Here is a 12,292-nt window from a genome sequence, read left to right on the forward strand (position 1 = left end):
ATGTATACAATGCAATGTAACTCAGAATACACACCGTTATCTCAGTACAATATCAAATTGCATTTTATGTCTCATAGCGACAGAAATTATGTGCACTCACAAAATACGTAAACCATCTCCGTTGTCGGTCCTCAAGCAATACGCCCCACTGCTAAATACCACTCCACCCAACACATTTTCTATTTTAATTGAAATTCATTTTCAATTGCTGCATCAATAAAACGTAACAAATGCACCGACAAACATTTTATAATGTTGAAGACAAAAATATCAAATCCTCTCATAACGAGAAAAGCATGTGCAGTGCAATGTGCATGTAATATTGTTGACACTGCAATTTATTACGCCTTTCCAGTCGATTCTGATTTATTTTCGGTATTATTATCGATGTCGTCTGCAGGTAATCCGTATGGTCGTATAAAGAAATAATAAACGACCTCGACGAAACTCAATAAGCTGCAACCGAGGAAAAGCGATGCTGATCCACCGAATGAGACTTTTTCATTTGGTTTTTATTTTGTTGGAGGAAAAGAATTGAAATTAATGATGGAAACAAATTTCTTACAATTTTTTAAATTAAATTTACCGACTAGGTCGAGCTTGCCACGAACCACATTTCTCTTGTACTTCTCAGTTGGCAGATTAATCAATCCAATTTCAACTAGTGACATAGGCCTTTGATGCTCCATAATGCTAAACAATTTATGAAAATATCAAATGATTTTATTCTAGTGTAGGGGCAGTGTAGCAGTCTCCGGACATGTATGAGTAGTTGGACACCTATTGTTCTTTCATTTATTAACATGTTGTCAATGGAATGAAAAAAAATGTCCGGACACTGGAACACTGGCCCTATTTATCGTGCTGAGAAGGTAAAACATCAAATTCATCGGTTATTTTTTTATCAATTTAGACGGGAATTATCGATATACTCGCAGCAATTCACAGTAATGATTTATTTACTGATGGCATTTGTGGTTATTTCTGCGGGACTTTGAGCGAACTAACTCACGAAATTGTTTAGACGTTTTCAATTTGATTAGTAGCATAACAGTTCTTGCCTCCAAAATAGGCATGTACAAACAAGGACCTACTAAATATCTCACACAACAGACAATCCGAAGCTCTAAAACAACATCAACGACGAAAAACCATTCATAATGTTTATTTTCGTCACCACGAGCGAATAATTTTTCTCCTGCGAGGATGAGTTTGTTTTCCTAGGCGAGGGAGACCGATTGTTACATTTATTATAGTGAGTGGAATCTTTTTATCTTCTAGCGAAGCATTAAACTTTACATTTAGCATGAAAAACACTCAATTACAAAATGTAAAGTGTCACAGTCGTGCGTTTATTGACATCGGTTTCGCCTCGGATCAACAAAATTCACACGAAAACTACGTTTCATATCTTTAAATCCAGTTATGTAATAGGCATTTACGCAACATGTTATCAAACATCACATCTAGTGACGAAAACAACCCCATTTCGCAACTTGTTGGATAAATAACTATTAAGCATGCGCCAGGCAAATAACTAATAATATTAACCACATTTCATCGCTTCTATATAAATCGTTAGCGATATAAAAAACGCAATATGACACTGCATTTAAGTTCCCCAAAAGATGACAGAGACGTTAGTTGCGAAGATTGTTTGCGTATTCCGAACAGAAAGCGATTTTAGTGAGTATTCAGTTTGAATACAAAAAATGTGTTCAGACAAGTCTGTAGGGTGGAGGCGCCGCACCAGTCTCCTCTGACATATACCAGCTATTGTTCTTTAATTGATAAACGTATTTCCGGAGGCAGGTGATTTTTACAGTGACCTTTGTCGTTTGTAAGGAGTTTAAGAACATAATTAATAAAAATGCTTACTTATTCCTTGAGTCATGCACCAATGAAACATCGATTTCCGTACAGGATGGCATGCAATCACAAATTACACCTTTGCGACTCTTCGACCATTTTGGAATGACCACGGATAGTTCCTCGTAATTTTCATTCAAACAAATTAGTCCACTCATGTTACAGTATACGCGAGGGTCAGTGTTCGGCATCAAATGACTGACACAATCGCACAGTTCCAATTGTTTCTAGAAATTCCACGAAGGTAACGCAAAAAGAAGTATAAAAACGATTGATCGGTGATCAGATCATTGAATCATTATTATTGACTTACATCTTTTCGGCATTGTACAGAACATGCGCTGTAACTGTTTTTTTTTTAAATTTAATTTTGAAATTATGGATGGCTCATTAAGTTCATTAAGAGAGACTACCTGTAATGAGTGTGAACATCTAGACTGTGCTCATCATGAAACCGACAGTTTCTCTGCTCCACACTTACTGATCTAGTAAGTGGATCGTTTTCAATGTTCCTGACAGAGATTTTTCGTCTAAAAAGGTAATACCAAAATCATTAAGAGCCGCAGCAGCAAGTTTTTCTGTAGAAAATCAAGTTTTGAACTCACAAATAGGAGATGTACGGACCAACGGCGAGAATATCTGACTTAGAGGTCACCAGATTCGGGACGTCTTCTTCACCAATTACGTAGACCTGATATTGAAATGAAAGAAAAAAAATATTTCCAGCCAAAAATTGTTTAATTGGCTTCGACGGACATTTTCGTAATCATAGAAAAAATTGTTGCTCAGCACCTGTGTGTTATACTTGCATAAAGTGCAACAACTGGTTATCCTTCTGTATACGATTTTAATTAATCAGCTGTTCGGTTGTGTCTATTCTTACACTATAATTATCGGAGATTGATAAAACACGAACAGGGCAGTAGCTACTAACGGACTAAGAAAACTCGGTAACATTAATTCATAACAAAACCAACGAACTATATGAAAATGCATCGATTGGACATCGAACTTCCTTTATCTGAGGTGGTTAATGCTCAGATTAAGGACATTTTCGCCCTTACCATCAATAGTCATTTGTTGAAAGAGTCACCCTAGAAAAATAAATTTCCATAATTTTTCCCGTTTTTACACAACGATTTTACAACAAGGGCTTCCGAAGTTTCAGCTGAGGTTAGAAAATGACTATTTTCTCGCCTGCTTGGGTAAAATCATTGTGCCGTGTGATTAACCCCATTTTATCTTTATCTACTAAAAAGGCCATAAGAAAATGAATGTTGAGTGTTGACGGTTTGTGGCAAAGCCTTTGTCAGATGACAGTTCGATAGAAAAAGTGTATATTTTCTCCCCTGTGGTTTTGACACTTTTGTTTTTGTAACAAATTGATGTTTTTGTTTCGTAATCACACCTCGCATGTATGAAAATCATTGCGACCATCTCAGGACGCAAAAAGGGTAAAACTCAAGCGTTTCGCTCTTGTTGGAGTTTTCTATTTTCTTCCATCGGTAAACAAATACCTAAGCCAAATAGCTCAACACGCACAAGTTGCACATTTCTTTCAGGTTCGTATACACCTTGTGTATATGGGGCTATGTTGAAGTCTTCTATTCTAATAGAATTCTGGCTAATTCTACTTTATTTATGAATGGGGTCAATATTTTTGAGATTACATAATGTGGCCTTGACAATGCAAAACGAAGACTTTGTCAGAACATGATTTCCATTCACTCCAGCCAACATCGTGTGCCATAATAAAAATTTTATCTTTTATTTGAATCGCCGTTTGTCGACAATAAAACTTATCAAAATTTACACAGAACAATTTAAGAGATACAAAGAGCACACAATTGGCCAAATATATTGAACAAGTTGTGTCTGCTAGGTCTACCATTCATTATGTATAGTAGCATCAAAGGAATAGGAATGGCATTCTGAAACATAGGTCGAATGTACAGGCCACGAATATCAACGAATTGAGATTGAATAAAAGCGTCGATGCGCCCTGTTCAGGGAAACATCCCACACATGCGCCTGTATTATTTCGATATCATTAATGAAAAATCAATTAATTCTGCGCGGCACATTGAAATCATAAAGATAAGCTGTTTAAAGCAGGGACTATTTTTGTGAAAATTTCCGACTTTTTCCCAAATTCTCTCAAATTTTATTTTTGGAAAAAATAAGAAAATATGGAAAAATGTGCGAAAACTTTGGAAAATCATAAAAACTTTTTCCTCAAAATAGTCCCTGGTTATAAAGTCAGTTTTTTGTTCGTCCTTCCTTGAACTTTTCAGATATTAATTACAAAATTCGAATTTCATTTTTGATGAATGCAACTTAGGGAACCCACATGCTAAAGCCAATTTAGCTGACGGGTCTAATTCAGACTAGATTAAGTTGGTATATAACAGAACGGTAGAACGGCAAATGATCTCAGTATTACACAAGAGCATTAAATTGATCGAATGAAATCTCAAATCGAGAAAGTTTTAAATGATATCGGTAAAATGGCTAAACAATTAATATCGGCACAAGAGTGTAAGGAAATTTTATGGAAAGCTGTTAACATCCAAGCTAACGAGACGGATATTCAGCATGAGTTGAACGTAATGGAAAATTCGTTCGGATATATTGCCGACCTTGCTCATTTGACAATTTGGATGGGGAAAGTATTTTGCTTTCAATTGAATCGAATTCAAAAATTCAGCTAATAAAAAATGACAAAATTTTTCGAAGGGAAACGATGAGGAGACCAGAGAAGAATTTAAGTTTTTCGTTAAGCTTGTTCCATTGGACAGTAATGGCAAAATTCGACGTAGTGAATTGACGTGGATGTTCGAACGAGAAGCTTTTATGTATGCTGATATGTTGCTGAAATTTAATGGTAAAAAATTCCAACGATCGGGATCATTCATACAGCATGTCACGCGTGCGAAGGCGATATATGGTTGACAATGTGATAGAAAGATAGGCAAACATAGTTGCTAGGAGTGACATACTTTATGCGTGATGGCGATGAAAGTACTGTGCGGTAATGTTCAGGAGTTAACAATTTAAACGAGTACGCTGCAAACTATCACTTCATTTCATAATTCATTTTTAGACCGAACCTCTGAACCGAATGGAACCGCAAAACCAAATATTTTACTATTAAACCCCGAACCTCGACCTCGAACTGTTATTTATGAATCTCTGCTTCGTATGCTATACCCGGGCCAGAATCGATCACTAATTTTTGGTCTACTTTAATATAGCAACGGAAGCGACTCACTGGCATCCAAAGTGCTACCTAGCGAGAAAAGATCTGTTGGTGCTCGAGAATTTAAATCTGAGCGGATTTAAACACTTGACACATCGGACTCGATTCGATTGTCCGCTTGTGGAGTGTGTTTTACGTAGCGTGGCTGCCATCCATGCTGACAGTATCGCCTATGAGATGAAAATTCACCCTCGTACCATTGTTGATGCTTTCGGCGAGTACAGAGAGGAATTTGGAATCGCACCGGATAAGATATGGTTCCAGAGAGGATTGGAAGTAAGAAACACTTGTTTGGGTCTCACAAATTGCTTTAAATAATTATGCCACCTATTTAGGCGATCAAGGCTATTATTCCTATGACGAAAAGCTACCAAAGATACCCTGAAAAATATCGAATCACAACGTTCGACAAACTCGTGTTCCCGATTTACGAAATGGTGAAGCCATCGTCCAAATATCGAAATGTTTTTTGCCACCAAGATCTATGGGCAGGTAACATAATGTTCAAATTTTCCCAAATTAATGGGGAAGACAATCTATCTGAACCTTCAAGCTGTGTACTTATGGACTATCAATTTCCACGGTATGTGCCTCCCATTGCCGATGTATTACAGTTAATTTTTATGACAACACGTCGAAGTCACCGTCAAAGATATTTGCTGAGCTATTGTCGAGTTTACTACCAGTGCCTTCATAACGAATTGAAAAGGCACGGGCTAAATGGTGAGACTGTATTGTCATGGGACGATTTTCGGGCTAGTTATGAAGATCTGAAACTGATGCCGATGGTGTCCAACTGTGTTGCTCTGCCATTCACTTATTTTCCGAATGAAATTCAAATGAAAATTAAAAGTAGCGAGGCTGAAGAGTTTCGACGGGTACGAGAAGAGAATCATCACGATTACATCATAAAATATATGGAACAGGACGTTGAATTTAAGGATGTGGTGCTGGAGAGTATCGAAGAATTGATGGAGACATTGTACGAGTGAAATACGGAATCAAAACAATCAAACAAAACCAAATACAAAACTCACGTTTGCTTCAATTAATATTTGAATTTTAATGGATCCAGGTCCTGTGTACTTATTTGACCTCATCGGAAACCGGGGTGCCTTTGGTGTTCTAAAAGAAAGTTTTATTTGTAAATTGCTGGTTATAGTAGGATGAAGAATCTTTAAAATAACTCTCAGATCGACCTACATAAGCAACCCATCAGAGGGATTCTTTTAAAAAACCGCCTACCGAAATCGGACCTATTTTCCAGTGAACTCTTTTATGTGTGCTTAGAAAGGTATTGGTTCCTAGAAACAAAACAAAAAAAAACAAAAAAATCCTTGGTCGTAATTGGTCGTGTGGAGAGTCATTAGGGAAATAATTGCACGTGCCAAAATAAGAAGAATCTACAAGAAATATCACCAAAATGAGAAAAGTCGCTTGGAAGTTGGACTTTTTTCAAAATTTGTTCTTTGGTGATTCTTCTCCTTTCAACTGTCACCCGCTTATTCTTGTGTTCTGAAGATGGAGCACGATCATCTGAAGAAGAAAAACAAGGACAAGCACCCGGCTCTGGCGAGGACAGATGGTCAGCGAGTGGACCGCGCGAAGCGAGTGCTCTGTAAATAGAGTACGATTATCGGAAGAATGAACAAGAGGATTCTCATTGTGGCAATTGGTTTTTTTTTTTAAATCGCCAAAGTGAGAATGAAAAAAAAACGCCAAGAAATAATGCCAAACTGAAGTCGCCAAAAAAATCAAGAAAAACTAAATAAAGAGTGATATCGCCAAAACATCGAACAAAATCGAACATTTTGGGACAAGGGGTCACGAATATTATTGAGTTATAACTCATTCGATTCGTTGAACTGTTGCGAGTAAAACGTAGTACTACGTTTGGTGAAATTTATTTTGTTGTCGACGATCGAGGTCAAGAAGTAAGGGTCTGCCAAATGAGCCTCAAAATCATTTTCTTGCGATTAGTCGAGGGAAACAATTTTGAGGAAATTTTTTTCAGCTAGCTTTATAGGCCTTGAAGAGACGCATATTTTGAGTATACACACCACCAGGTCCATGTTGACCTGTTGGTGATTACAATGATTTTTGGAGAAAAAATAGGTGATTTTCCAAGTCCCTGACCGCCTGCAGTAAAAGTTTGTCTCCGTTTTCATTGACAGTGCTCTATTGTATGAAATGCCATTTGTAATGTAGTTACAGGGAGGCGAAACAGTTAAAAGAACCAATTTCTACATAAATAAACGATTAGGTTGGGCAAATTAGCTCTTATATAGCACAACGAATGTTAAAACAAATGAAGTAGAAGATTTTGGGCCATATGTTGAAAACTCTTTGAACAAAAGAAGAAACAGATTTAGTAATAGCACCTGGTTGACATGCTTGATATTTGTGTTGGGCTGAAGCACCAACAGATCTCGATTCTTAACTTAAATATGAATGTCCTTTCATTGAAATTGAAAATTAAAGAAACGAAAACATCACGGAAGGTGTCATTTCATAAAAAATTGCCAAAACACACTCACCTCACTTGATTCGAATTAATCGCATAGCAGAGACCCAATTCAGTTTCCATGGGATGGAAATACTCACAACAATCAAACTGAATGTCATTCCACCAGCACAAATCTAGCGTTTCCTTGCAGCTGCTCCTCACCAAACTGGCATAATACGAAAAATTCGTTTGCAAGCAATTGTCCACCCCTTCATCGTCCGCATAGCATTCATGCACGGTGTGATATGATTCACCGCGAAAATAGGCAATTTCGCTGAGTACTTCCTCCAACGTGAAATCGTGATCGGATCCCCAAAGCCTAAATGGATTTGTTTTTGTGGCTTAAGAAAACTGAAGAGACTACAAAATACGGTTACACAAAACTGTTCAGAGACTTTGGACACTCTGTCCATGTTCTTTGATTCACAAATGGCAATGGCCGGAAAATCTGTGTCCCAGTCTCGGTACGATGTTTCAACGACAAACTGAATCGCATTGTGCTGAAATGCATCCCACGCCGACATAATCAGAAAACCACTCGCTATCCAAGCCAATGTAATGCAAACCACCCAGAACAATCTGTTTTAGGAAGTAAACTTAAGAAAATGCAGGGATATCAATCAACATTTTGGGTGAGTCGACTATAAAGAATCCAGATTCTAATTTACTGGGGTTCACGTTCACACATCCAGTAGATGAATGTGCATCGCATGCGCTACTAACTTTTCAGTGAAATGATTCTCCTTTTCGACTGTAAATCTCGCCCCATGCAATGATGAATTTTCCAGGTAAGTTATGAATATATGTCTGAAGCCCATAATTGAACCATTCGATTATATGCTCTCCGACGAGAGATTCACTAAATAATAAACTATCATTCAGATCGACAATGGACAATACCACAATATTTATCACATTGCGTGCACTCAATAACAATTTATGTTCAATTGTAACATCTGATCTGGTTCCCATAAATCTTAGTCATTACATTGTACGCTTCGTATTTAGATTGACGCTTAATTGCCCACTAATTGAGCAGAAATATTTCGTTGATTAAATCCGAATTTCAGTTCATGTAATAAATTCAATCTGATATTTACTGAATGAGTTTGATTTGTGGCGGTATGGAAATGATACCAATCAATTCTAGTTTCTCAACGCATTTTACATTGTGCTATGATGAATATCAAATTGATTTTTGATAGGAACTGTGTGGGGTTGTGGGGTAACGGAACATCTTCATTTTACCACCAGTAACAGGTAGCCTGACCACATTTTTCGGCGGCTAAGAGTCAAAATTGTTCGACTAAACGAAAAGATCAAGGATGTATACTGTGGGTAGGTGGCGCAGATACAAAATGATGTAAGGGTGACCCCACACAACATTTATATAACTTATACAAAAACCTTACGGAATGATTTTCGTCGCTGTGATGATGTGGTGAAATTTTCTGTATGTAAAATCATCAAAAGTTATGTACACCACGTCTTCCCGCATATATAATAGTATGGGGATCTGCGTTAACCCCCAAAGTTTTCACGAAAATGATTCTTGTAAATTCTCGAAATTCATGTTTAACAATTAGGAGTTTCAAGAAATTTGAAGAATTTGAATCCTTAAATTTGTCGATACTCTTACTACCTGTTGGGTAGGTCAGATCCCTTGACTGTTTGTCTGAGCTTCTCAATAGTATTTTTATTGACAATGATTTATTGATTTATTTCAATGAAATGTAATTTTGTATGTTGATTGCCACAAAAACGCATTTAGAAGAAGAACTACTAGAACGGTCTAATGAATCTCTCATTGATGATTTAATTCTGTTTAGTTTCACTGAAAATCTTCGAAACTATGTATATAAAATGCCCCGGTAAAAAATGACGTAGGTTTTCAATAACATTTAAACTCGTGTCAATTGCGGCCCTCGCTTCGCTCTGGCAAACTTCACACTCGTTAATTTTTGTTCTATTTATTCGGTTTTGTTTACAAGGCAAAGTCACATAACAAGAAAACTACTATTGAAATAGATACAAAAATTCTGTTAGCAACATCAGTTTGTTCGTTAGACCAACATAATCTATCTTAGAACCCTAACCTCAGGAATTGATTCCATTCTCCACCAAACATTTTGTTTTTAAATCGGTTGAGAATTACACCCATGTTCGAACTTGACCTGAGGATTTCACTACTTCGTCGAATAAAAAAAAGTTTTTGAAAATCGGTTGAACTTTGCTCCAGTTATCGTGTCAACAAAGAGCAGAATGGGCTTCTTTCGAGGACTACCACCAGATGGTTGCACCGATACCACCTATTTTCGAACTTGACCTGAGGATTTCACTACTTCGTCGAATAAAAAAAAGTTTTTGAAAATCGGTTGAACTTTGCTCCAGTTATCGTGTTAACAAAGAGCAGAAAGGGCTTCTTTCGAGAACTATCACCAGATGGTTGAACCAATACCGCCCATTTTCGAACTTGACCTGAGGATTTCACTACTTCGTCGAATAAAAAAAAGTTTTTGAAAATCGGTTGAGATTTACTCAAGTTATCGTGTTAACAAAGGGCACAAAATTTTAACATTTAACTTTTTTTCATCACATTTCCATACATTTTTAATCATAGTGAACGTGTTACGTACGGTGTATTTTCTTTTGTAAAACCCATGACTTACAGTCAAGGGAACAATTGATGAATATCCGGGAAATTATCGAGAATTTATAAAAAATCTCGAAAAAAAAGTCCTGGAAATTAATTCTGGCAAAGGGCTTAAATATTAATTCTCAGATTCGAATGTCCCTTTACTCTGAGTCAGGTGGTATACTGATTCTCATATATTGTGACTGGTTAAAAAATTTAATAAAGGGTATCCCCATCCCATGATTTATGACGAAATGTTGAAATACTGATAGATTCCGGTATATCAATTTTATCTGGACCTTTGAAGACAATGTCCTACAAGTTTGTACTAATGCACACAATTTTCACAATTTTGTTACCATGACGAGCGATTTGATAACTTCGTTTTTTCATTTATCAATCACAAAATATCATGATTATTTGTACTTTCAAAGTATCGACAGATTACCGGAACCAATTTGAATATTCTTCGTAGCAACTTTGCATATTCTTGTCAAAAACAAAACGTATGTGACCCAATTTCTTAAGAACGGCAAAAGTAATGTTAAACTCTACAAATCTATTACTTCACTTGCTAGTGTTTGCCTATGAGAATCTGTCAGTTCATTTCTTTTGACTTACTTTCTGCTTTTTTAAAGAACACTAGCTTGACCGATTCGCTTATTTTTGTCGACGCTGCAGATAGCAGATGAATATATAATTTTGATTATTGGGTTGGTATCTTTCGGTTCGTCGTAATCGGTGTAAAACATTATTCTATGCAAAAAGTGTAATGCGAGAAACGTTGATATTAGCTCTAAATCCCAAATGCAGTGCAATTAAATGTACGACGACTTACATTTTATCGATGGTATCATCAGAAGGCAAATCTTTATTCGAAATTCATTTATAATTCAATAGGAAAATGTGAATTTTTGTCTTTTTATATTATTAAGAACCCAAGTACTCAACGTAACGTCACGTGTCACGTCCCAGATGATGTCAATGAAAAGCCCCAACCCCAGTGATTGCAAACAACGCCCAATGCTTATCGTTTATTCCATAGTTAGTTTTTCACCCACGAGTTCCCATATCAAGATATTGAAACATTTTTGCTTTTTAACTGTAACATGTAACAAGCATGTCTGCACGGTCCCCTTGAACAAAAATGAAGTTTTATCGTAATGTACCCAAAAACTGCCTGTCTTTTTGAAAGCGGGATGCTGTGGGAACTATAATCCCGAAACATTTTCGAATTGAATGTGTAATTAATGCGAGACGAAAATCGTTCGATTCATTGTCATCAACTTTCGACGTACCTCACGTTTTTGAATAAAATACCTTACTTGGCAATGGGGAACCATTTCCATGATTTGCTCGATTGATAAGTGATGTACTATTTCTACCCTCTGCTAAAGCCTTCGGAAGCCTTTGTTCTGAAAAAAGTTGTTTTTACATCGAAAAAAGGTGGAAATTGCATTTTCTCGGGTTACTTCCTCCGAAATCCAATTTCCAACTTTTTCCCTCGTTGAACAAATAACTATTACATGACTAGTGATAAGACGATGAGTGGAGTGTTGGTGTGAATTTTGTTAATCCGAGAGCGTCGAAAGCAGCGCTAAAAACATGAAACATGAGTTTTCGGCCTTCCCCTCGAAGATAGCCACTCAAAAGTACTATTGGCTATGTTACGATAAAACGTTTTGTTCAGGGGGACCGTGCCTGCCTACACAAAAAATTGATTTTGGTATCAAAGAAAAATGATGCACAACTTGGTACAATGTAAGAAACTGCATTAATACTTTGCGCTACAAACGAACAAACATTGCACGCTTCTTTATGTGTACACAATTGACATGAAGGTGTATACTTAGTTGTTTGTGCCATACGAATAGTAAACTTATTTTTAGATAACATCCTATGTGAGATAACGACAACGTACCGAAGTCTTATATTTGTCATACGACGAATGTATCAGAGTTGTTGATTGTATGTTTTGTATTTAGATGTCTTAAACAAACACTTTACTCTTAATTGTCTAAAT

At 36.6% G+C, this 12,292-nt stretch overlaps 2 protein-coding genes across 3 annotated transcripts; one reads left to right on the forward strand and one right to left on the reverse strand.

The window, feature by feature from the left end:
* Positions 1-261: 261 nt before the first annotated feature.
* On the reverse strand, positions 262-8,481 carry LOC119070924 (sodium channel protein Nach). Its single transcript, XM_037175466.1, has 10 exons — positions 8,358-8,481; positions 8,019-8,213; positions 7,666-7,953; positions 6,166-6,253; positions 2,475-2,560; positions 2,283-2,399; positions 2,183-2,216; positions 1,879-2,096; positions 587-693; positions 262-496 (listed from the first exon to the last, which is right to left on the reverse strand). The coding sequence occupies exons 1-10, from the start codon at positions 8,450-8,452 to the stop codon at positions 342-344; spliced, it is 1,383 nt and encodes a 460-aa protein (XP_037031361.1). The 5' UTR covers positions 8,453-8,481; the 3' UTR covers positions 262-341.
* Positions 4,280-6,240, forward strand: LOC119070925. 2 transcript variants are annotated; one of them, XM_037175468.1, is made up of 5 exons: positions 4,280-4,538; positions 4,606-4,753; positions 5,124-5,404; positions 5,464-5,620; positions 5,743-5,969. In XM_037175468.1, exons 1-5 carry the CDS (start codon positions 4,335-4,337, stop codon positions 5,823-5,825), a joined length of 873 nt encoding a protein of 290 aa, XP_037031363.1. In that variant the 5' UTR covers positions 4,280-4,334; the 3' UTR covers positions 5,826-5,969. The 2 variants fall into 2 exon arrangements, with proteins under 2 accessions (XP_037031363.1, XP_037031362.1); XM_037175467.1 differs by having other exon boundaries at positions 4,282-4,538; positions 5,464-6,240.
* Positions 8,482-12,292: the final 3,811 nt, after the last annotated feature.

The sequence above is a fragment of the Bradysia coprophila genome (assembly GCF_014529535.1).
Source record: "Bradysia coprophila strain Holo2 chromosome IV unlocalized genomic scaffold, BU_Bcop_v1 contig_106, whole genome shotgun sequence".
NCBI classification, from domain to species: Eukaryota; Metazoa; Arthropoda; class Insecta; order Diptera; family Sciaridae; genus Bradysia; species Bradysia coprophila.